This window comes from Sphaerodactylus townsendi, linkage group LG14 (genome assembly GCF_021028975.2).
Source record: "Sphaerodactylus townsendi isolate TG3544 linkage group LG14, MPM_Stown_v2.3, whole genome shotgun sequence".
Lineage (NCBI taxonomy): Eukaryota > Metazoa > Chordata > Lepidosauria > Squamata > Sphaerodactylidae > Sphaerodactylus > Sphaerodactylus townsendi.
Window position 1 is genome coordinate 42,689,617 of NC_059438.1, and position 25,109 is coordinate 42,714,725.

A 25,109-nucleotide genomic window follows, 5' to 3' on the forward strand; every position below is an offset into this window, starting at 1 on the left:
CTGTCAAATACTTAATACTTCCAAATACTTAATTTTGTTTCTAGAAATTAAAAGAAGGATACTTTCCTTAAACAAGGAACTTTACCATATTACTAAAACATGTTTTTAAAAGCCCAACAGGGAGAATTATCCCATTTTCTACCTTCGCTAACCAGCCACATAGGAAACAGTAGGACTTTATGATTTTGGGACCTAATGGAATTTCTAATGGAAAAGCAGACCCAATGAGTAACCCCCTCTCGGCACACACAAGTAATTAGTAACCCACTCTTGGGAACTGGTGAGAACCTGCTGGATCCCACCTCTGCCCATAACTGTTTGTGCGATTGCCTTCCAATCTTCCCCCATCACCGGCCTTGAGGACCCCATTGAAAGGGCCCAAGTCAACTTCTTTTGGCTTCAGCCAATGCTTCAGAGCAGCCACGCCACTTCCTTCGGCTGGGGGAAGTAGAGGCCAGCACGGAGGAAGGATTCTGGGTGCCAGGAGCTGCTGCTGCTTCTGCTACAGTAAGAGGCACGGGTGCCAGCCCCAGGATTTGAAATGTGTGCAAGCATGCAAGTGTGTTAAATATCAGTGCCTTGTTCTTTCAGTGTTTCATCTGCACGATATTTTGATGAACTGATAGAATGCTGGCATTTAAACAAACAAACAAACAAATGCTGGCATTTAAACAAACAAGTCCACTGGATCACTTTCAAGCAGGTGGAACTTCAACCAGTGAGACCAGGAGGAGAGAGAGAAACTGACAAGAATGTAACACAGCGCCATAACTTCCACTTTCCTTCCAGAGCAAGGTGGGAAATTTGAGCTTCCTTCACTCTTTGGAAAAGCAGAGCTTTTGAGATCTGCTGTGCTCTGACCGCAGGTGTGCAACTCAAAAATAGCCCCTATGGGGGATTGCACATGTCTTACACTAAGTATTCCCTGGAAAGTACCTTGGTAACCTGCCATTATCACTTAGGTCCTCCAGAGAAAATCTAGACTGACTTGCTGAGAAGGTACCTTCAAGTGCTAGAAAAATGACAGAGTACAAGAAGAAGAAGAGTTTGGATTTATATCCCCCCTTTCTCTCCTGCAGGAGACTCAAAGGGGCTGACAATCTCCTTGCCCTTCCCTCCTCACAACAAACACCCTGTGAGGTAGGTGGGGCTGAGAGAGCTCCGAGAAGCTGTGACTAGCCCAATGTCACCCAGCTGGTATGTGTGGGGGTGCACAGGCTAATTGAAGATAGTTATGATCAATAGAATTGGACCCCCCCCCCCCACACACACACACACAGTGTAAACCCCCAGGGTCCAAGATCTCAGACACGCTAGGTGTCATTCTTGCTTTAGTCAGCTGCTAGGATTTTTGTCACAGGTAATTGTGTGAGAATTGGTGGGTAACCTTGCCTGGAGCAAAGGAAGGCTAAGCTCTCACTTCCCCTCTGAGGTAACAGAGGGGGAGAGGGGGAACCAACCCAACTTCTGTTCAACCCTGAGGGGAAAAATTTGGGGTCATGGAACAATCCCCTCCATGATTGCTGAGGAGGGGGGGGAGGCCTTCCCTCAGGGAGTTCCCTTTCCTCACCCACAGCAGTTAATCATCCTGCTCAAGGCTGCATGGTGCCCTCAGTGTAAACCGGGAAGGGGGGTAGGTGGCCGCACACACTTGTGCGCGCAGCCGCAAGTGCACACTGTTTTCTGGGGCTTGCCGTTTCCCGCCCTGTGACAGGGCGGGAAACGGCAAGCAACAGAAGGCCGTACTCCTGAGGCCACGCACGCGGGAGGCTGCTGCACTGCCTTGCACCCCAGAAGGCAGTGCAGCAGCCTCCCAAAAATCGGGACCATTGAGATGCGTGCGCGGCCGCAGGAGCGCACGACCTTCTGGGGCTTGCCATTTCCCGCCCTGTGACAGGGCAGGAAACGGCAAGCCCCAGAAGGCCGTGCTCCTGCGGCCGCGTGCGCAGGAGGCTGCCGCACTGCCTTGCGCCCCAGAAGTCAGTGCAGCAGCCTCCCAAAAATCAGGACCATTGAGATAACCCGCAGGAGGCGGGACAAATTGCTTGAAGGCAGGACTGTCCCGCCAAAAGCGGGATGTCTGGTCAGCCTAAGCTAATTGTATGTGAGACCACCAAGGAAACCCAAGGTTTTGATGCAGAGATGCAGAGACCTCTGAATGTCTCTTGACTTGAAAACCCAATGAGGGGTTCATAAGTCGGCTGCGACTTGATGGCAAAGAATAAATAAAAGGATTGGTTCAGCATCCCCAGTATTTCACACAAGGGTAGGGGCATCTGGAAGTCTCTTCCACCCCACCCCTGCTTTGGGCTGCTTGTAGCACATCTGCACTTTTTTGAGGAAAATGTTATTATCTGGTGTCAAAACAGCAATGATTAATTCAGCGCAGTAGATCTGAAACTGCTAGTTCTGGCAAGCTGGGTTTTTCATTTTGTGTCAGATATGGAAGGAAATCTAAAGCAAGATTGCCCTCTGTCTGCTGTTAAGTGACGGAGCAAACCCCACTGCAAACTATACCATATTTGGGGAGGGGGGGCACACACAGTTCCATTGTAATTCTGAATTTTGCAGTCAATGTGTTTCCTTTTTAAAAAAATGGTTTTAGTAGATGAATATAAATGTTTACACAAAAGAAATACAATATTTCAACTCTTATCTCATTATCATATAGTTAGGCGGGTGTTTCCTTTTTTTTAAGTGCCATGTTCTATGAAGCAAAAGGAAATCCTCACTCATTCACCTATATCAGTGGTGGCGAACCTATGGCACGGGTGCCGGAGGTGGCACTCAGAGCCCTCTCTGTAGGCACTCGTGCACAGAGTTCATCATGTGGGGGGGTGGTGGAAAATCACCCCACACACACATCTAGGCTGGACTGGGCATGATCCTTTACCTGGGAGCAAGCTCAGTTGCTGGCAATGGGCTTGCTTCTGAGTAGACCCTCCTAGGATCGTGATTCACCCATTTGAAGCATTGCACGGTTGCTTCACTAAGCTTACTCCAGAGTAACACGTGCCTCAGAGCCAACCGGTTTTTCTAAACTAAAACCTCAATATTCAGGTTAAATTGCTGTGTTGGCACTTTGCGATAGATAAGTGGGTTTTGGGTTGCAATTTGGGCACTTGGTCTCGAAAAGGTTCTCCATCACTGACCTATATAATGAGTTTGAACAGCACATGGTCATAAATATGGTGATGTGACTGCAGCATATTTGGGACTGAAAATCAAACCTGCTTACTTTCAGCATACATCATAGAAGTTCATACTATCCTGGGAAAAGAGTTGAATTGCTAGCTGACTAGAAATGCACTCTGTCCCCCTCCCGCAGCGCCAAAGGTGCGACCTCTTCCTGCCTAAGGTCACATGACGAGAGGGGGCAGGGTTAACTTTCCCTCAGTTCTTCCACCACTGCCACGGCCAAATTCCACAAAGCAAGCAGTTCAAAGAGCCGCCCAAACAGCCCAGATTGGGAGCTGGTTGGTGGTGGTTTGCCTCAGCTGGCTCATGGGCATGCCAAGTTCTCTCAAAACAGTACCCCCCACCTTGCTGTGGGTTTGCCAGTCCAAGCGCGAGTGTCTTAACCTACTGCATCTGTGTATGGTTCTCCAGTTGCACAGTGGCAGATAGGAAGGCGCTCCAAAGGGTGATCACTACTGCACAGAGGATTATCGGCTGCCCTCTCCCCTCCTTGGAAGAACTCTATAATTCCCGAAGCCTAAAAAAAGCCCAGAATATTCTGAGGGACCCGTCTCATCCAGCACACTCTCTTTTTGAACTATTACGATCTGGTAGGAGATACAGGACTATCAAATCTAGGACAAAGAGGCTTAGAGACAGCTTCTACTCTAGAGCTGTGGCTATGCTCAACTCCGCGGCTTCGTGTTGATGTGTTTGGGGCTGTGTAGGGATGGGTGGAGGAAGGGGAAAGTGAGGATGGGGTATGAGTCTGGAATTGTGCGCATCGATGAATGCTGCTGTAAATTTCGTTGTGCGTGCACAATGACAATAAAAGGCTTATGCTTATGCTTAAATCTTGCCCACCAGGAAGGCAGTTAATTGCTTATTGGGCTCTCGTTTAAAACTGCAAAAATAAAGATTAAAGATTAGTTACAGGTTTTTTTAAAAATCACCAGACACAACTGGCCTTGAAAGTTTATTAAAAATCAAAGAATACAAAACTTCACATAAAAATATGTATTTTCGCTTCCCACATCATTATACACACAAAAAGAATAACATATCTTAAACAGCTGTCCACAGTGCTACAGAACATAACCCACGTGGCAGCCAGTGCAATTTATTGGTTCACCAGGACTAATGGAACATGATACTTGCTTCTCTTAAGCCTATCCTGTTTTTAAAGATGGACACTGTTTCAGACACTGAGGTTTTTAATGGAGGTTCATACTCAATATTGCTAGCATGTAAAAATGGTACAGATCTGTGTATCAGCCCTTGAATACTGGTTTAGTCAAGTTTCAACCTTTTCTTGTGCCAGCAACTGTTTCAAACCTTTTGCAAAGTTAAAGAAAATAAGAAGACCTGAGATCTTGGCAATTCAAAATTCAATCGCTGTCCATACGCTTATCGGCTATTATTCATCTACAATATTCATAGCACATCCATCAGGAAAGAATGTGCACTCAAGTACTTCCCTCTGCTAATTGCTCAATTGACACACTTGTGCATTTGCAAAGCTTCTGCCTATATCAGCTTTCGCCTTTCAAAATAATTTTGCATTTGAAGACTTACCTTTCCCAAAGAAATGCTGGCAGTTATATCAAAACAGCATGCATCCATTTCCAATGTGAATGTTTGCTAATGAACAGGTATAGAATTTTAAAATTGTAACTGTGATAAACTCTGGATTGAGATGATGGGCAGGTGGCATGTGCTACTCCCGTGGTGGTGAACCTTTGGCACTCCAGATGTTATGGACTGCAATTCCCATCAGCCCCTTCCAGCATGGCCAATTGGCCATGCTGACAGGGGCTGATGGGAATTGCAGTCCATAACATCTGGAGTGCCAAAGGTTCGCCACCACTGTGCTACTCTATAGTCTGGAATGTTGTACTCTCCCCTCTTATGGACCCAAAAGCTTCCGTGTTCCATTTTGACAGGTTTCTTCAGCTTGCATGCCGCAGCAGCATCAGAGGAGATATCAAAGCTTTCTTCCACAGGAATAATTCCACCTGAAACCTTCAAAGGTCAGTTTTTAAGAACATTTGCTTCTGCATATCAGAAAAACAGAATAAGAGCAAGATGATTCCCAGTTTAAATATTCTTTCTAAGCTATCAGTTCAAGCAGAACTGTGAGTACAGTGCTCTGGAGATTTAAGAACTTTCATTAGGAAAAAAAATAAATGATGAAAAGATGTGGCCAATGGCAATGAGGTGCTTTTTAAAAACTCAGGGCTTGGATGGATGTACGTTTTTTTGCTTTAAAAAAAGTTAAGAGTTGTTGTGGCGATACACACTTGCATAGTATACCTGTATGCATCAGAGAGAGTGGCTGTGCACATGCACACAGAGCCCCGGGTGGTGCCCTTTCTGCGAGACAATACAATGTTATTTTAAAAGCACAGAGAATCTGAAGTGTACCTTTCAGGCATTTATCCCTGACAGAACTGATGCACACCTACGATGCAGATCCTTCGGCAGAACCAATGTGATCCCTTTCTTCCCGTTCTTTAGGTTGGCTATTTCAGCCAGCAACATTTCTTGAACCCAATCAGAGGGCAAATCATAAGCATCTATAAAACATTTGGAACTTGCTCTGACCCAAAAAATGAAAAAAGGCCTTTTTAATAAATTGAAGTCACAGCCTTCTAAGATGTTCTGTTCCGTGATTCCCATTGCATAATATCACTGGATTGAGCCCTAATTCCTTAGACAGAGCCAAACAGGTACCAAATAATGATTGGATTAAAAAGAACGGTCAAAACATTTTGGGAGCTTAATACTTTTTGAAATACAAAATGTAAGCTAAATCAGCAGTTCCACTCTAAGTTAAGAAACCTACAGTATCAGCAACACGATTGAGTTGCTTGGACAACTGCATCGGAACTGTGAATTCAACTTTAAAAATTCAATCCGGGAATGGATCTGACAAAACAAAAACAAAACTAAAAGAATCCTCCCGAAATTCTCCACCTCTTAAACATAACTTCATCCTACCATTAGGCAAGTTAAAATATTTGCAGTTATTTCACAGAAGTTATGTTTTGATATCAGTGAAGCAAACAAAGAAGGTGGACCAAGAAGAAAAGAAAAAAGAAAAAAAGGGAAAGCAGCGTGCAAAGTGACAAGTCTCTCCTGCGAGAGAAAAGCAAAGTTCAAACCATCTGTTGTTTGTCTGATGAAACAAGGAAACCCCCACAACAAACAAACGCAATGACAGCAGAGGCGCCGTGGCGTTGACGGTCCTCACACACTATTCGCACCAGAGCTGCTTCGGCACTGCAGTGCATCATGGATCGGCAGAAGACAAACTTCCACATTGTATAAGGCTTCACAGATAAGCACAATAAACTGTTTTTTAGATGGACTCCACCACCACACAAAGAAACATGCAAATGTTGGATGCAGATATTTGGCAACATCCTCAAACTGATGCACTCAGTGAAGGCCTTCCGTCTCCCCCCACCCCCCCAGCTTGGCATCACGCTCCATGGCTTAGTCAAAAGCGCCCCCCCTGAAGTTGGCCATTATCTGCTAAGGCTAATAGGCAAACTGTCTCTATGCTTCTTCCTTCTCCAGATATTACGGTTATATTGGTGGTGGCCTCTGTTGGCAACCGGCTGCCTCATGATTCCGTTGCTGGCAGAATTGTATTCGCTGCATTGGTTGTGACCGTGAGCTCCTTTCAAGGCAAACTTCATTCCGCTGTGCTGGTGGGAGCATAAGAAGAATTCAAGATTACAGCCAGGCTGAAACCCAAACATTTCACTAACTCTGCCTGACAGCCTTCACCCAGTGCAGAGTCCTTTCGCAGCTTCTCCATACACATACTCTCAAGCATGAGGCACAGACTTCACCTGTACAAAGTTGCAATATTCTTCAAGAAAGTACAGTCTAGAATGGGGGTGGCAAACATGCAGCCGGGGGGGGGGGGGGGCTCAATCTGGTCCCTTTCATTAAGCTTGCCTGGCCAGAACGGCGGAGGGGGGGGGTCTACCTCAGGTGGCTCACAGGCATGATAAGCCTTCTCACAGCAGCCACACCATCCTCCTGCAGGCTTGCCAGCCCAGGCACACACACCCTCCCTCCTGTGCCATTCTGGGACCAACCAAGGCAGCCACCCCTCCCCAGAGGGCCCACCAGGGACGTAGGTATAGATTTTTATGGGGGGGTTCGGGGTGGGGCCACGCCTCCCCAAGCCCCACCCCTGTCTTAGCGCTTATAAAAGCAGCTCTCCGAGGCTGGGGATGGCAGACTCCTCTGCCCCCCACCAGCTGGGGTCCCAGCCAGCAGCCGGCAGTTCCTTCTGCCCTCCCCTCTGGACAGAGGAATAGAGGGAAAATGGAGCCTGGTGCAAAATCTGAGTTTTGCGGGGGGGGGGGGGGCGCCCCTGGGCAGCCGCTGTGAAGCTGGAATCCACCCCCAAACAGCATCACTTTCAATGGTGTTTAAACTAGAGAGCCGAAATTCTCCTTTTAAATCTACCTTAAAGGGAGAATCTGGGGTCCCTAGTTAAACAACATTGAAAGTGATGCTGTTTTGGGGCGGATTATCCCCCATTCAATCAACTCTCTAGATGCAACGTTAAAACTCACTATAATACACAAACGCGTTGCATCAACCGCTTTTATATATGTGCATCACAAACAACAATAAAGTGCGTAAATAGTGAAGTTCAGTGCAAAACACAACAAACAGTGCAATTCTTACAGCAATACAGCTTACAATTGCAGCATTCACTTATCACACCTTTAGTACGTCTCTATAATGTCCTCTTATATCTTTAATTGTCATGAAACTCCATATACATAATCCTCAAAGGGACAAATCTTGATGCAGCACACTGCAGCCTATGCGAAGTCTCTGAGAACAGTAAGCTTTGTCCCTTTGAGGATTATGGATACGGGTAGTATCATCAGGAGAGTCCCCCAAACAATCCCTGAAAGTTTGGTCTTGCTAGCCCAAACAATGTGCCCCCTGAAGGCCAAAAACCGAAAAAGCACTAAAATGTTTTAAAAACCCACAAACGGAGGGGCGGAGCTTCGGACATGAATGGGGGGGTTCAAACCCGAGAACGACCCCCCCTTACCTACGTCCATGGGGCCCACCCCACCCAAGTCATATTTATGTCGTATCCAGTCGCAACAAATTTTGACAGTCTTGGTCTAGAACCCTTCCTTAACGAGAGCAGCACGGAGCTGATCGATGTGTCTCCAGTGTTCCGCGGCAACCAATATCTAATTATTGGGGACATCCACTAGACAGCACATACCTGATTATTAGTTGCCATAATTAAGGTTCTTGCAGGCACAGACTGAGTTTTACCACTTGGTACAGGCAACGTGGGTGGTAAACCGACTGTCAGCTGAGACGGAGTTTGCAGATTGAAGTGATACACACTAGGAGTTGTGCAAGGTGGAGTATCTGAATCCTTGTGACACAGAAGGGGCAGGGGAAGAAATGGAAGTGTTTGGTTTTAAAGAAAGAAAATGTAATATTGACAACTCATTTAAAAACAGCAGTGCACCAATTAGCGTCAAGCTGCAAAAAATCAAGGAAGGTACCTCTTCTAAGGAAGGAAGTAACGTATGTCTTGGGAACCTTACATGCAAACCAACCCCTCTATGTTACTAAAGGGAAGGCATGCAGATGACGCAGAGATGGATCTGCAGAGATGCATCTGCAACTGGAGGAAAGACGGATCATCGTTAATGACCATCTCTCTCCTGCATACGGTATTTACTCTTTTTTTGTTTTTGATGACAAATCACAGCTGACTTCTGGTGATCCTGTACAGTTAAACAGATCAGCAAATATATACAGTCAAACCAATACTAGAAAATCTGAGGCCAGCCAAGCCTAAGAAGCGTGGACTGTATATATAGAGACACAAGGCAATGAACTAATTGGTATATGCAATTAATTCAAGTATAAAGTCAATAGATAAGTCATACACAAAACTTACAATGAGGTGCAGTAAAGCAAATCGGGTTGTAGTAGACAGCAGCAGCTCCAGCAAGTGGATCTACTACCACCCGATTCGATTTAATACTTTTGACTCATTGAACATTGGTGATACTGACTCTTTCAATTTATTGGAACGCAATATGAATGTTACAGGTTTCTTGCCTTATGTAAAATGTTTATGAGATCTTATACAATGTTTATGAGAATTTGTTACTAAGTACTGTCCCATTAGGCGGCGTACAGCAGGCCTGCAACAACAATACATAATAACATTAAACATAGCAGGCTAAAAACAACATTTTACACATAAAAACTAGGGTAATTTAAAACAATTTACAAATCTATAACCATAAACCCAGAAGAAGCAATAACATATGGCGCCCGATCCCAAGGCTGGGAGGGGACAGTACTGATTCAGGCGTGCCAATGATGGCACGCAACACAAGGGCATCCTAGAGGGGGAATCCGTGGCTGGCCTCACCAAGGCCCGGTGGAACAGAACTGTTTTACAGGCCCTGTGGAATTCACCAAGATCCCTCAGGGCCCGCACCTCTGATGGAAGAGCGTTCCACCAGGCAGGGGCCAGGGCCGTAAAAGCCCTGGCCCGGGTAGAGGCCAGCCGCATCATGGAGGGGTCGGGGGCCACCAGTAAATTTGCCTCTGCCAACCGCAGAGGCCTACCCAGGACATATGGGGTGAGACGGTCACGAAGGTATGAGGGTCCCAAGCCATGAAGGGCCTTAAAGGTCAACACCACCACCTTAAAGGTCAACACCAACACCTTAAAATCACAATATATCTTTATGAATGGTGTATGACTTATCTATTGACTTTATACTTGAATTAATTGCATATACCAATTAGTTCATTGCCTTGTGTCACTATATATACAGTCCATGCTTCTTAGGCTTGGCTGGCCTCAGATCCTGTACAGTTTCCAGGTGCATTCAGAGGTGGTTTGCCACTGCCTGCTTGTGCATCATGACCCAGGTGTTCCTTGGAGGTCGCCCGTCCAAATGCTAGCCGGGGCCAACTCTGCTTCATTTCTCAGAGCTGACAAGACCCTGCTGCCTAGGCTCTCTATGCCGGGGCTCCTGATTCCAGCACTACTCCAATATTAACTCAAGACTCTGTTCTCTGCCAGATGGGTTATTTTAAAAAAGAAAAAAAGGGGAGAATCATATTTGCATACAAGTTACAGTTATGTCATAAGAACTTAAGAACTAGCCTGCTGGATCAGACCAGAGTCCATCTAGTCCAGCTCTCTGCTACTCAAGCATGATGGGCTGCCCACCAGGTGCCTTTGGGAGCTCACATACAGGAGGTGAAAGCAATTCTGCGGCTGTTGCTCCCGAGCACTTGGACTGTTAAGGCATTTGCAATCTCAGATCAAAGAGGATCAAGATTGGTAGCCATAGATCGACTTCTCCTCCATAAATCTGCCCAAGCCCCTTTTAAAGCTATCCGGGTGAGTGGCCATCACCACCTCCTGTGGCAGCATATTCCAAACACCAATCACACGTTGCATGAAGAAGTGTTTCCTTTTATTAGTCCTAATTCTTCCCCCCAGCATTTTCAATGTATGCCCCCTGGTTCTAGTATTGTGAGAAAGAGAGAAAAATTTCTATCTGTCAACATTTTCTGCCCCAGTTAAAAAAAAAGCGGCGTAACCTTTTTTGGGGGGAGGGTCGTCTTACATTCAGGGTCACCTTGTTTTTTTGGTATTCTGGGATGTACAGAAACAATTTCAAAATATTTCTCAATTATTATTTCAATGGCACAAATTTAGGCCAAGGGGGAACTGTCATTTTCTGCTTTAAGCAGGTTACACTGCACTGAATCCCTGCCATAATAAATAAATCTCTGGAATAGGATCAGAGCAAAATCAGGTTCTGGAAAAAATAGTTGATGTTTTAATTCAGTCTGATATTACGAGAGTACATCTGTATACATGGAGCACAGCACAGAAGGTGTTCCCTTAGAAACAGGGATCACTCATGAAAATGCTCCCCCGTGTTCCTGGAAACAAAAACTTTCCTTTCCAGTATGCAGATTTTGCGGGAACTGATAAAAGAAGTGATTGGCTAAGCAACACCAAGTGTTTTGAGGGTAACACAGTTATTCTAGAGAGCTGGGTGTTGTGGGTTTTCCGGGCTGTGGTCTGGTAATTTTTGTCCTAAAGCTTCGCACACAAGCTAGACACAAATGGAAAGTAGCTTAAAAGGGGGACTTACAATATCACTGCCAGAAAGAGATGATACGGAGGAGGCGGATGAACCTGACGATAACTGGTGGATACCAATTAATGACAATGGCAGCCGCTGGCTATACAGCAATTCGGCATCTTGGTTCTGGATTCCAGCGGGTGGCGATAGCGGTTCTGCCTTTTTCATTTGGAGATCTATTAGCACAGACATTCAGCAGTTAGCTTTGCATTTAAAGCATCAACTTTTACATTGCAGAAAGAAATCACTACATCTGAGGTAGACAATACTGGGCAGTTAGCCCAAAGTGGCAACTGCACTGCATGACCCATGTCAGACATGACACATGGCTTAACCACAGCTTGGTTTAACGTCTGCAATGACAAACTGCCGTTTGCAGTAAACCAGCAAATGGGAAATGGAACCATCGTTTGAATTAAATTTGCTAGCCACCATTTGTCAATGTTTTGACTTTACATCAACAGTTATGATGGCCCCTCAATGATGCGGCTGGCCTCCACTCGGGCCAGGGCCTTTATGGCTCTGGCCCCTACCTGGTGGAACACTCTCCCTCCAGCTGTCCGGGCCATGCGGGACATTGGAGAGTTCCGCAGGGCCTGTAAGACTGAGTTGTTCCACCGGGCCTTTGGAGAGACCAGCCGCTGAGTGTGTGTGCCCCGCCCCCCCCCCGCATTCCATGGGTTCCCAATACCATCGGGGCTTATCCTTGGGATCCATGGGTCTTTAATATCATCAAGACCCCCTTCCTTCTAGGAGCACTGAGTTTAAATGAGATGCCGATCTTGGGAAATAACTGCTGCTTTTATTTGTATTTTGTATTTTGATGATTTTATATATGATTTTATGTTGTACACCGCCCAGAGCCCTTCGGGGATGGGGTGGTATATTAAATAAAATAAATAAAAAAATAAATATGATTCCATTTCTAGAGGCCACAACATTCCTCAAAGACTGAACTCCTAAGCAGATGGAGAAAGCAAGCAAGCAGTGCTGAACCCGGTCTGATGACAGAGACATCTGACCTGAGCCATTGTGTAAGAAAAATGAGAGAATTCTTCATGAGCTATTCACACACACACACACACAAAATGCAAACCAACATTTTTAAAGGAATCCATTACTCACCAAGATCAGCTGGCAAGTTAACTTTGCTTTTCCATCTCTTTTTAATCCATGCTCTGTAATCAATAACTTCCTGTGTCACTTTGACGATTCTTCCCAAAGTACTGGAAAAAAATGTTGACCCATTAAGATCACAAGGCCACAAACACTGCAGCAAAATTCTTCTGTTTGAACTACACTGATTCATGGAGGAAAGGATGCAACCAAGAAGCCTCCTTAGATCATAGAGTTGGAAGAGACCCCAAGGGCCATCAAGTCCAACTCCCTGCAATGTACAATCAAAGCACTCCTGACAGATGGCCATCCAGCCTCTCTTTAAAAACCTCCAAAGAAGGAGATTCCACCACACTTCAAGGTAGTGCATTCCACTACCGAACAGCCCTGAGGTCAGGAAGTTTTTCCTGATATTTAGGTAGAATCTCTTTTCCTTCACCTTGAACCGCCTGGTCCTAGTCTCCGGAGCAGCAGAAAATAAGCTTGCTCCCTCACCAACATGACTTCCCTTCAAATATCTAAACATGGCTATCCTATCACCTCTTAACCTTCTCTTCACCAAACTAAACATATCAAGCTCCCTAAGACTCTCCTCGTAGGGCATGGATTTCAGATCTTTTAGCATTTTGGTTGCCCTCCTCTGGACCCGTTCCAGCTTGTCAATATCCTTCTTTGAATTGCGGTGCCCAGAACTGTACATGATATTCCAGTTGAGGTCTAACCAATGCAGAATAGAGAGGCACAATAACATCCCTTGATCTAGACCACAGGTGCCGAACTCTCGGCCCTCCAGATGTTGTGGACTACAGCTCCCATCACCCCCTGCCAGCATCATGATGCTGTCAGGGGATGATGGGAACTGTAGTCCGTAACATCTGGAGGGCAGCAAGTTTGACACCTATGATCTAGACACTATATTCCTATTGATACAGCCCAGAATCGCATTGGCTTTCTTGGCTGCCGCGTCACACTTCAGTTTGTGGTCCACTAAGACTCCCAGATCCCTTTTGCACATAGCGTTGTCAAGCCAGGTGTCGCCTATCCTATATCGGTGCATTTCAATTTTTCTGCCACTGGACATGCAAAAACCCTCCTGTGTGCTTCATGGTGCTGTCATTAGCTGCCTCCCATGTCTATTGGTATGTATTACAAAGCCCAAAAAGATTTAAAAGGAAGTGCGTAATGTGGAGCAGAGAGGCTGCCAAACCTGATCATGCAGTTCTCGGAGTGCAGAGCAGTCTGTGGCCAGTTACAGAACCAACTGAAAGGACTATTAATGCAGAAGTGCAAAGTCAGGCCACTGCGCACATTTCCTAATAACATGCCCAGAGGAATTGTTTACCTTTCAGAATCTCTGTTAGGATAGGATCTTGCAAGTGGAGACACGGCATGGCTAAGTACAATGTAGGCATAATCAAAAACTTGCTTTACTTGCATGGCACCATAAGAACTTCTGCCAACATCATTTCCTGTAACAATTACATTGAAAAATGGATACGATTCAGAAGCGTCCCTAAAACAACAGCGCTCGCTTGCAGCTGCTCCCTGACAATTGGCATCAATGCGTGCACTGCCTCTGACCATGGAGGTTCCACTATGCTGACATAACCAATACCTGATGTTAAACCAGCAGCCTACTTGTGAGTACAGTCCATTTACTTCTATTTTCTTATTAGAATTATTATTATTCATTCAATTCCGTACCCCACCCTCCCCCATCTAAACAAGGCTCAGCAGGGCTAACATGTTTAAAACATAGTCTTAAAATCAATAAATTAACAGTTAAAACAATCCTGATAATAACAAAGATGGCAAAATGACAACTTCTTACCCATGTCTCAACCCAAACCCACGCGCTAGTTTCAAAAAATCCTGTGAGTTGTTGGGGTGGGCGGCACCAGCTCAGGGGCCAAGATGACTCTACAGACCGGGTGGTGTCAGTTACAAGTCCAGCTGAATAGTTTGGTCTTACAGCCCTGCAGAATTGATTGATATCCTGCAGGGCCCTTATGTCTGCTGGGGAGCATGTTCCACCAGACTGTCAGGCTCTCGAACGTGGAAATAACCGAGACCGTAGGCAAGTCCTAAAGCAGTTTATTTCTACAATGCGTAGAGTAACAAAGAAAGCTGAATCTAAGCTCCCCTGCTTAGATCCAGAGATTATATCCTTCAATCCCCCCCCCCATTTGATTCCCACCAAATGTGTTTCACAAAGTGTATAACATTTGCACTACAGAGCTTCAAGAAACCTGGGAATGTTCGCACCTTCCCGCAGGAGGGCTGGCGCCAGGGAATTGCCAGGGAGGGGAGAGGGAAACAGGAAAGCATTTACAGGAAACATTTGCAATTCTTACACAGCAAGACATCTGGGCATTGACAGGTTTGGTCCTGACACAGACTGAGGCAAGAAGGGCTGAGAAGGCCCTGGCTCTGGCGGAAGACATCTGAATGTCCTTGGGGCTGGGGACCAACAATAAATTACTATCAGAGGACCGGAGGGTCCTCTGTGGGCCATATGGGGAGATGCAGTCCCGAAGATACAATGGTCCCAAACCACTCAAGGTCTTAAAAGCAGGGCCGGAGCAAGGGGGAACTGCACCCAGGGCACGCATGCACCCTGCGCTCCTGCCACGCCCCGGAATGTTCCCCCCACGCCCCCACACTGATGCGTGCCCAATGCATCGCGCACCGGCCCCCTTGGCTATACGCCACTGCTTAAAGATTAGTACTAAAACCTTGAAAATAATCCGTTGAAAGCCATACGGTGCTCCATCCCCTCGGCGATCCACACCCAGTAGTAGGCTTCCTGCAGGTCCAGTTTGGTGAAAATCCACCCCCCTCCCAAACAAGCCAGCAAGTCCTTGATTAGGGGCAAGGGGTACTTGTTGCAAGCGGAGACCGCGTTCAAGCCTCGGTAATCCATGCACGGTCTCAAGGTTCCGTCCTTCTTTTTCATGAACAGTACCGCTGCTGCAAACTCACTGGTGCAGCACCAGATGAACCCCCTGGGGAGGTTTTTGTCCAGGAACTCCTGGAGCGCCTTCGCTTCGGCCGGATTCATTGGGTAGAGGCGACTTTTAGGCAGCTGGGCTCCCGGTTTCAGTTTGATTTTGCAGTCTGTGCTCCGGTGTAGGGGAAGCCGATCGCACTCCCCCCTCCTCGAAACCCCTAGCCAAGTCCCGGTACTCTGGGGGGATCAGTTTTGCTGTCTCCGCCAACCCGGCCATTTCCTGGGAGGGGCCTGGGTCTTGCGGCGGTGCCCCAGCCATTTGGGCTTTACACGGGGGACCGCCGAACGTTATGGCCCCCGCTCCCTAGTCACTTTGCGGTTCGTGATTCCGTAGCCACGGGACGCCCAGTACAACCGTGTATTTTGCCATGGGCACGATCACGAAGGGGCGTTTCTCCCAATGCTACCCGCATTTCAACAACACCGGCTCTGTCTTATGGGTTGCAGGGGCTCTTTAAAAAATGTAAGACTTTATTGAGAACTGAAGCATGCGAGAGATAGAAGAAGAGAAGAAGAGTTTGGATTTATATCCCCCCTTTCTCTCCTGCAGGAGACTCAAAGGGGCTGACAATCTCCTTGCCCTTCCCCCCTTACAACAAACACCCTGTGAGGTAGGTGGGGCTGAGAGAGCTCCGAGAAGCTGTGACTAGCCCAAGGTCACCCAGCTGGTGTGTGTGGGAGTGCACAGGCTAATCTGAATTCCCCAGATAAGCCTCCACAGCTCAGGTGGCAGAGCTGGGAATCAAACCCAGTTCCTCCAGATTAGATACACGAGCTCTTAACCTCCTACGCCACTGCTGCTCCAATAGACAAATTCTGAGGACTACAGCAAGAACAACACCTTAAATCCCACCTGCCCTTGGCCTGCCCCCAAGCCGGGCCCAAGAACCGCAGTTACAGTGAAATAACAAAGGAAAGAATACCAACATTCAGATACAAAGTTAACATTACAAAAGAAAGGGCTTGGCCACACTTTGGAGAGCTGTGGCTGCATTTTAGCTTTTGTTTCCTGGAAGGCTAGCAGGGGGAGGGGGGATGAGCCAAGGGGCCATCCTGACATTCATAACCATCCAATAAGATATTCTTGTGGCTTCGTCACACGTCTACCACCAGCCTTGCTCTAGCTACCTCCACTCTCACTCCATCATCTGCAGTTCCCTAATATACCAGGGAGCCTGGCGATGATGGGAACAGAGAGGGCATCAGGGAGCCATCTCCTCGATGGCTTCGGAGAGTCGGGGGTTCCATCCTCAACCAGCTCATCAAGAGAACCACCAGTGGGTCTGGCATCCCACAAAGCATTCCGGACACCAACTGGATCCATAAGTCTCCGTGGGCAGGAATAAATTAGCCCGTCGCCCAAGCAGGATGGGGCAGTGGTGTCCACCCAGGCCATCAGGACAAAGTGGTCAGACCACAGCACCTCTTCAGAGGGAAGCAAGTCCACAGTTATCCTCATGTCAAAGATCAAATCCAGTGTGTCCCCTGTTTGGGGTCTGGGGGTCTGTATTAATTAGGGTGAGTCCCAGTGCTGCCACGCAAGACACTGGGTCCTCCGCTTGAGCAGATGCGTCCGAATCTACATGAATGCTGAAATCCCCCAGAACAATAAGCTTCGGGAACCTCCAGGCCCACTCCAAGACAGCCTCTAGCACAGTGATGGCGAACCTTTTCGAGACCGAGTGCCCAAATTGCAACCCAAAACCCACTTATTTATCACAAAGTGCCAACACGGCAATTTAACCTGAATGGTGAGGTTTTAGTTGAGAAAAAACAGTTGACTCCGAGGCCTGCGTTACTCGGGAGTAAGGTTGGTGGTAGTCGGTGGCTTTGCTTTGAAGCAACTGTGCAACTCTTCCAACGAGTGAGTCACGACCCTAGGAGGGTTTACTCAGAAGCAAGCCCCATTGCCAGCAACTGAGCTTACTCCCAGGTAAAGGATCGCACTTTAGTTCTTTGCATGAAAATCAGTGGGGTTTAACAGCGCTTAACAGGGCTACCTACACTGCTTCCCCAAAATTAGGTCTTAGGTGTAATGCTAATAATCGAGCCTAGTGGCCCAGGCCAGCCTAGATGTGTGTGGGGGTGGGTAGGGGCGACTCTGTTTGTGCGTGCCCATAGAGAGGGTTCTCAGTGCCACCTCTGGCACCCGTGCTATAGGTTCGCCACCACTGCTCTAGCAGTTTTGGCAGGTCCTCTGCCACACGCTTTGTGGCTGGTACACCAGCAGAATGCCCACACTCTCCACAGTCTCCCACACCAGGTATTCACAATCAGTACCAGAGACTGTTGGGACGTGGACTGCCCTGACCGAGAAAGCCTCCTGGATGAGCATTGCCACCAGTCCCCTAGTCCTTTGTCCTGGATTTGTAAAGGACTGAGAAACCTGGCGGGGTGACAGTTTGGCCCTCCCTAGTCCAGGTCTTGGACATGCATGCCAGGTGCAACTCTTCCAATGGGTGCAACTCTTCCAATGGGTGAATCATGACCCTAGGAGGGTTTACTCAGAACCAAGCCCCATTGCCAGCAACCAAGCTTACTCCCAGGTAAAGGATCGCGCTTTAGTTCTTTGCATGAAAATCAGTGGGGTTTAACAGTGCTTAACAGGGTTACCTACACTGCTTGCCCAAAATTAGGGCTTAGGCTTAATACTAATAATTGAGCCCAGTGGCCCAGGCCAGCCTAGATGTGTGTGGGGGGTCGACTCTGCTCGTGCCCACAGAGAGGGCTCTGATTGCCACCTCTGGCACCCATGCCATAGGTTCGCCACCACTGTCATATGGCCTTTTCCCACCACTATATCTCCCTGCCCAATGACCACCAGTTATAAACTAAACTAAATGCTACCAAATCCCCTGGCCCAGATTACATTCACCAAAGTGTTCTTAAAGAGCTCAAGCATGAAATTGCTGAACTTCTCACTTTAATATGCAACTTATCCCTGAAATCTGCCTCCATCCCTGAAGACTGGAAGATGGCCAATGTCACACCAATCTTTAAGAAAGGATCTAGGGGGGACCCAGGAAATTACAGGCCAGTCAGTTTGACATCAGTTCCTGGTAAATTAGTAGAATCTATTGTTAAAGATAAAATTATAAAACATGTAGAAAAGCAAGACCTGCTGAGGAAGAGTCAGCATGGTTTTTGCAGACGCAAGTCCTGCCTTACAAACTTACTAGAGTTCTTTGAGGGTGTAAACAGGCATGTGGATAAGGGGGAACCAGTGGACATTGTCTACTTGGATTTCCAAAAGGCTTTTGACAAAGTTCCTCACTATTGAGACTATTGAGAAAACTCAGCAATGAAGGAATAAGAGGGGAAGTCCTCCTATGGATTCAAAACTGGTTGAGAAACAGGAAGCAATGGGTGGGTGTAAATGAGAAGTTCTCACAATGGAGAGATGTAGGGAGTGGTGTCCCCTAAGGCTCCGTTTTGGGACCAGTGCTCTTTAATTTATTCATAAATGACCTGGAAGTAGGGGTGGGTAGCGTGATGGCCAAGTTTGCAGATGATACCAAATTATGTAGGGTAGTGAGAACCACAAAGGATTGCGAAGAGCTCCAAGCAGACCTTTATAAATTAGGTGAGTGGGCTAAGAAATGTCAAATGCAGTTCAATGTAGCAAAATGTAAAGTGATGAGCATAGGGGCAAAAAATCCAAACTTCACATACACGCTATCAGTCACAGACCAGGAAGGGGATTTGGTTAGTTGATAGTTCCATGGGAATGTCAACTGTGGCAGCTGTGAAAAAGGCAAACTCCATGCTGGAGATAATTAGGAAAGGAATTGATAATAAAACTGCAAGGATTGTCATGCCCTTATATAAAGCAGTGGTGCGACCACACTTGGAGTCCTGTGTGCAGTTCTGGTCGCCACATCTCAAAAAGGATATTGAAGAGACAGAAAAAGTCCAGAGAAGGGCAACAAGGATGATTGAGGGATTGGAGCACCTTCCTTATGAGGAGAGGCTGCAGCGTTTGGGACTCTTTAGTTTGGAGAGGAGATGTCTGAGGGGGGATATGATTGAAATCTATAAAATTATGCATGGGGTAGAAAATGTTGACAGAGAGAAATTTTTCTCTCTTCCTCACAATACTAAAACTGGGGTCACCCATTGAAAATGCTGAGGGGAAGAATTAGGACTAATAAAAGGATACGTTTCTTCATGCAATGCATGATTGGTGTTTGGAATATGCTGCCACAGGAGGTGGTGATGGGTGTTCCTGAGTGTCCACCATGGAGACATGGCAAAGAGAACACCAAAGATTCTCATTCTGAAAAGAATACAAAGACTGAGGAAAATTAAAGGGGCTGTTTTAAGATAACTATTTCAGAAAGAAAAGTGCTAGGATCTTGGTGGCGAACCTTTGGCACTCCAGATGTTATGGACTACAATTCCCATCAGCCCCTTCCAGAATGGCCAATTGGCAGGGGCTGATGGGAATTGTAGTCCATAACATCTGAAGTGCCAAAGGTTCACCACCACTGTGCTAGGAGCGTACTTTGAAATGTTTCTTCAGATATCTCAGTGCAAAATCAACTTTCTTAATGAAAAACATGTTAGTACCCTCCATTCCCTCTCACCAGGCAAGAGAGGATCTTCGATACACAGCATAGATGGGCGATAACCATAGGTCATGGCTTTCAGGATTTCTTCTTTGGCAACATAGGCACCTCCATTTTTTATCCTAATACCGGTTTTCAAGTAATTAAAATTTCTTCCATAGAGTTCAAAAAATTCTATCAGAAGCATTCCAAGATTCTCATCCGATCTCCGAGCATCAATTCGTGGGTGCAGCTGAAAAACAAGCACAAAGGCCTTATTGCATTTTTTATACTTCCATCAGTTTGCTGATAGTGTGGGATAAGAGGGCTGGACTATGAAGAGACCTGGGTTCAAATCCCACCTTAACCACAACTGTCACAAGGTCAATTAGACCAGCTACTCTCTGTCAGTCATGGAGTTGCAGTGAAAATACAATTGAGGAAAGGAGGACCATATATCTCCGTGGTGGCGAACCTTTGGCACTCCAGATGTTATGGACTACAATTCCCATCAGCCCCTGCCAGCATGGCCAATTGGCCATGCTGGCAGGGGCTGATGGGAATTGTAGTCCATAACATCTGGAGTGCCAAAGGTTTGCCACCACTGATATATCTTGTCCTAACTCCATGTTAATAAAAGTGGGATTATAATATAACAAATAATCACAAGCAAAATAATAGTTACAGACAGCCATGTGTCATAACTACCAATAATCTGTCCCTTAAGAGTCTCTCTTCACATTACAAAAGCAAAGGCTCTCCCCAACATACTATATCTCAGAAGGCTGTCATGTCACTATCCTAGAAAATTACACGTATTCTATATATATAATAGGCAAAAGGCATATTGGTGACAATTCACTTTTTAAAGAGAAGTGTAGGCATGAGAGTGGGGGTGGGGTAGGCTGCACTGATGCAAGAGCATGAAAAGCATATCAGTGACAACTCATTTTGTTGCACAATGGGCTTTATTGTTAGTTATATTTGGCAGAGGTGGAGCCACACGCAAAGGAAGCAGAGAACAAGAACACTAATTTTACAAAAAATACGCTTGGAAAGAGGAGAGAATAAAACCTTTTGACATCAGAGGCTTATTAAAAAATAAAATGTAGACTTTTTGTTAGATAGAAGCACAAAACCTTAATAGCGCAGCCACGAAGGCCTGTTCTCCTTTGGGATTGGGGATCCTATTTAAAATAGGTCCAATTGCCGCTTATTTCTACCACCTGCAGAATCTGAATCGATATAGAGCCTTCTCTTTCACTAGGTTCAACATGATGCCATCTGCAATACTTTATGGATGGTACCAAAATGTAGCATATTTTGTATGGCAGGCTGCATTGAAACTATGCAGCATGCTTTACTCTGTTGTCCTTTTTATTTTGAGATTTGAGCAATGTATAGAAGTCCCATTCTAGTACATATAAGCCTAGTACATATAAGCTCTATTCTAGTACAGACTTCCCAATTCTGTTGTAGATGTTCCTTTTGAATAATTCAAATTTTCAATTAAGCAAGAGGGTAGCCAAATTTCTGCAAGAAGTTATAAAGTTGCATAATGAGAAGAATCGGACATAAATGGTGGTATTTTTAAACCTGTTTCTGTAAAAATGGGCCATTCTTACTTTCTTCATTTGTTTCTTTTTAATTTAAATCTTAAATTTTCAGTATATATAATGTAATGTTTTTTAATGCCAATAAAGGCTGTTGCATGGATGGAATAAACCCACAGATGCTGCCAAAACAAGATTATTCTAATTTGAACAGCCTATCAGATTTCTAATGGCCAATCAGAAGCTCTGCTGGGCAGGAGCCCCACCTACTTTCTAAAAAAACCCTGCTGAGTACCATTGCACCCATGAGGACCTCACTTAAAAACATATACTGCTAAATCAGAAGCAGCCCAGTTAATGTCTACACATAAGCATAAGCATTTTATTGTCATTGTGCACACACAACGAAATTTACAGCAGCATTCCTCGATGCACACAATTCCAGACTCATACCCCATCCTCACTTTTCCCTTCCTCCACCCATCCCTACACAGCCCCAAACACATCAACACAAAGCCGCAGAGTTTAGCATAGCCACAGCTCTAGAGTAGAAGCTGTCTCTAAGCCTCTTTGTCCTAGTTTTGATAGACCTGTATCGTCTGCCGGATGGTAACAGTTCAAAAAGAGAGTGTGCTGGATGAGACGGGTCTCTCAGAATATTTGGGGCTTTTTTTAGGCTTCGGGAATTATAGAGTTCTTCCAAGGAGGGGAGAGGGCAGCCGATAATCCTCTGTGCAGTAGTGATCACCCTTTGGAGGAGATTCTCCAGAAGAAGAGTTTGGGTTTATACCCCACCTTTCTCTCCTGTAAGGAGACTCAAGGTGGCTTACGAGCTCCTTTCCCTTCCTCTCCCCACAACAGACACCTTGTGAGGCAGGTGGGGCTGAGAGAGTTCCGAAGAACTGTGACTAGCCCAAGGTCACCCAGCAGGAATGTAGGAGTGCAGAAACACATCTGGTTCACCACATAAGCCTCTGCCACTGAGGTGGAGGAGTGGAGAATCAAACCCGGTTCTCCAGATTAGAATCCAGATTAGAAGGGTAAGAGAATCAACGTTAGTAGAAAAGAACTTACCTGTAAGAAGCTAATAGCCATTAAAATTAGGCTGTAAGAGCTAATTCCACCAGTAAAAACTTCGTTCAAATCCCTCTGAAGGAGAAACTGTTTTAATACTAAAATCAAGTATGGCAGCAATGAGTACTTCTGCAAATAAAATTAAAAATTAAAAAAAAATCTGTAAGTGAAGTTAAGCAGACAGTAGCTCTTCTATTACCAACAAATAACCCTGTGGCATTTTATTATTGATTGGCTCTGTTAAAGATGGACCACGGAGCATTGAGGATTTCATATCAAAACAGAAGGTTAAAGTAATTAAAAAAATCCCTACACATTGCTAGATACAAGGTACTTAACAGGAAGCTGTTTAGCTTGTGAATGAATCCATATATCCTTCACTGAGGGGTGAAAAAAATGTATGTGATGACTTTTGTATATAAAAATATGAATTTCTGCACATGCAAAAATACAAACATTCACAGTTACTGACAACGCTACACAAGTTAAGGCATTTGACGCAACTGTTAAGCAAAAATCCATAAACAGGCATATGTACTGTCTTTCTGTAGGCAACCATCACCAGACACCCCCACCCCCAAAAAAAGGTTATATGAAGATGAACAGTCTAGCACAGTGATGGCGAACCTTTTCGAGACCGAGTGCCCAAACTGCAACCCAAAACCCACTTATTTATCGAAAAATGCCAATATGGCAATTTAACCTGAATACTGAGGTTTTAGTTTAGAAAAAAATGGTTGGCTCCAAGGCATGCGTTACTAAGGAGTAAGCTTGGTGGTAGTCGGTGGCTTTGCTTTGAAGCAACCATGCAACTCTTCCAATGGGTGAATCATGACCCTAGGAGGGGGATATGATTGAAGTCTATAAAATTATGCATGGGGTAGAAAATGTTGACAGAGAGACATTTTTCTCTCTTTCTCACAATACTAGAACCAGGGGGCATTTGTTGAAAATTCTGGGGGGAAGAATTAGGACTAATAAAAGGAAACGCTTCTTCATGCAACGTGTGATTGGTGTTTGGAATATGCTGCCACAGGAGGTGGTGATGGCCACTCACCTGGATAGCTTTAAAAGGGGCTTGGATAGATTTATGGAGGAGAAGTCGATTTATGGGTACCAATCTTGATCCTCTTTGATCTGAGATTGCAAATGCCTTAACAGTCCAGGTGCTTGGGAGCAAAAGCCGCAGAAGGCCATTGCTCTCACCTCCTGCATGTGAGCTCCCAAAGGCACCTGGTGGGCCACTGCGAGTAGCAGAGAGCTGGACTAGATGGACTCTGGTCTGATCCAGCTGGCTTGTTCTTATGTTCTTAAAGCGGCAGCAGCAGCAGCAGTGAGGTCAGGTTCACTTCTAGCCAATCTGCAACTGCAATAAGTTGTCCGCTGCCAAGAGTTGCCTCCCGTAGAGTTCGCCCAGGGACTTCCATTAATCAGGACCTATTAATCAAGTTGCCTTTTGACACAACACACCTTTTGATTATTTTTCCTTTCTAGTGTTTTGTAATCCGCCTTGAGTCTCAGTGATGAAGGCAGGCTATAAGCGAACAGACGATAAGCAAACATTCTTCCCAACAAAGATCCCTCAGCACGTATCGGCATCATTGGCCGGAGGTTCTTCCCTCACGAGACTCAACCTTGGAAAGCTGAGAGCTCCTTTTGACATCTCGTCTTCACCCAAGTATGGCTGCCTCTAATACCACCTCCTGCCTGCCCCAGGGCCCCCACGCCTTCTGTCCACAGTACCTTCATGTAGTCTTTGATGAGCCGAGCTGCCTTCACGCCAGTTTCCACGTTAAAACTAATGTCAACTTTTACTTCTGTTTTCTGGTCAGTAAGCTTTATTATTGGTACCTGCAACAATACATAAACCAGTCAGTCAACCACTCCCAACCAGACATTTTTCAGCAGTCGGTTGCCTGGGTTAGCAAGAAATGGTCGTGAAGTTGTGAACATGGCTATTTGTTCGAGAAGCTAGAGCAAGATCCAAGAACAACTCACTAGGGTTGTTCATAACGCTCACATTATGATTAATAGCCCATTGATTTAAACCAGCATTCTGAGCAATGGCCCTTTATGCATGCAGTGCTTATATACAGGGAGCAATGTGTGCCTCACAGTGGATTTTCCCCATGCTTTTCTGTTTCAACGGGTTTCTCCTGCTGCAAAGTGAACCCAGATGAGCAGATCCACCCTTTCGCCCGCCCTTCACTTCCTTGTTCTCTCCGTGTGGGAAGGAACTGCTGTTGTGTGGGCAGTTTTTCAGCCACAAAAGTATTTAGAACAAGAAAGCGACAGGTGACCAGAGACAGCAGGTTCAAGGAGAGAACTGGTAAGAAGATATCACGAAGGGAAAAAAATCTAAATGAATTTTCCGAAGAGGAAGGCTGTAATTTAAGGAGGTATAAACAAAGATACCACTGCAAGCTACGGAGGTTTT

General features: G+C 45.8%; 1 protein-coding gene across 2 annotated transcripts in view; it reads right to left on the reverse strand.

Moving 5' to 3' along the window:
• Window positions 1-5,046: 5,046 nt before the first annotated feature.
• The window catches only part of TENT4A (terminal nucleotidyltransferase 4A), a 36,093-nt gene continuing 16,030 nt past the window's right edge, over window positions 5,047-25,109 (reverse strand). For both annotated transcript variants that reach the window (XM_048515919.1, XM_048515920.1), the window contains 8 exons: window positions 24,416-24,523; window positions 22,673-22,801; window positions 20,085-20,298; window positions 13,831-13,957; window positions 12,498-12,598; window positions 11,382-11,548; window positions 8,453-8,611; window positions 5,047-6,890 (listed from right to left, as the gene is read on the reverse strand). In XM_048515919.1, the coding sequence (XP_048371876.1) occupies window positions 6,708-6,890; window positions 8,453-8,611; window positions 11,382-11,548; window positions 12,498-12,598; window positions 13,831-13,957; window positions 20,085-20,298; window positions 22,673-22,801; window positions 24,416-24,523 (1,188 nt within the window). In that variant the 3' untranslated portion in view covers window positions 5,047-6,707. The remainder of the gene's footprint in view (window positions 6,891-8,452; window positions 8,612-11,381; window positions 11,549-12,497; window positions 12,599-13,830; window positions 13,958-20,084; window positions 20,299-22,672; window positions 22,802-24,415; window positions 24,524-25,109) is intronic.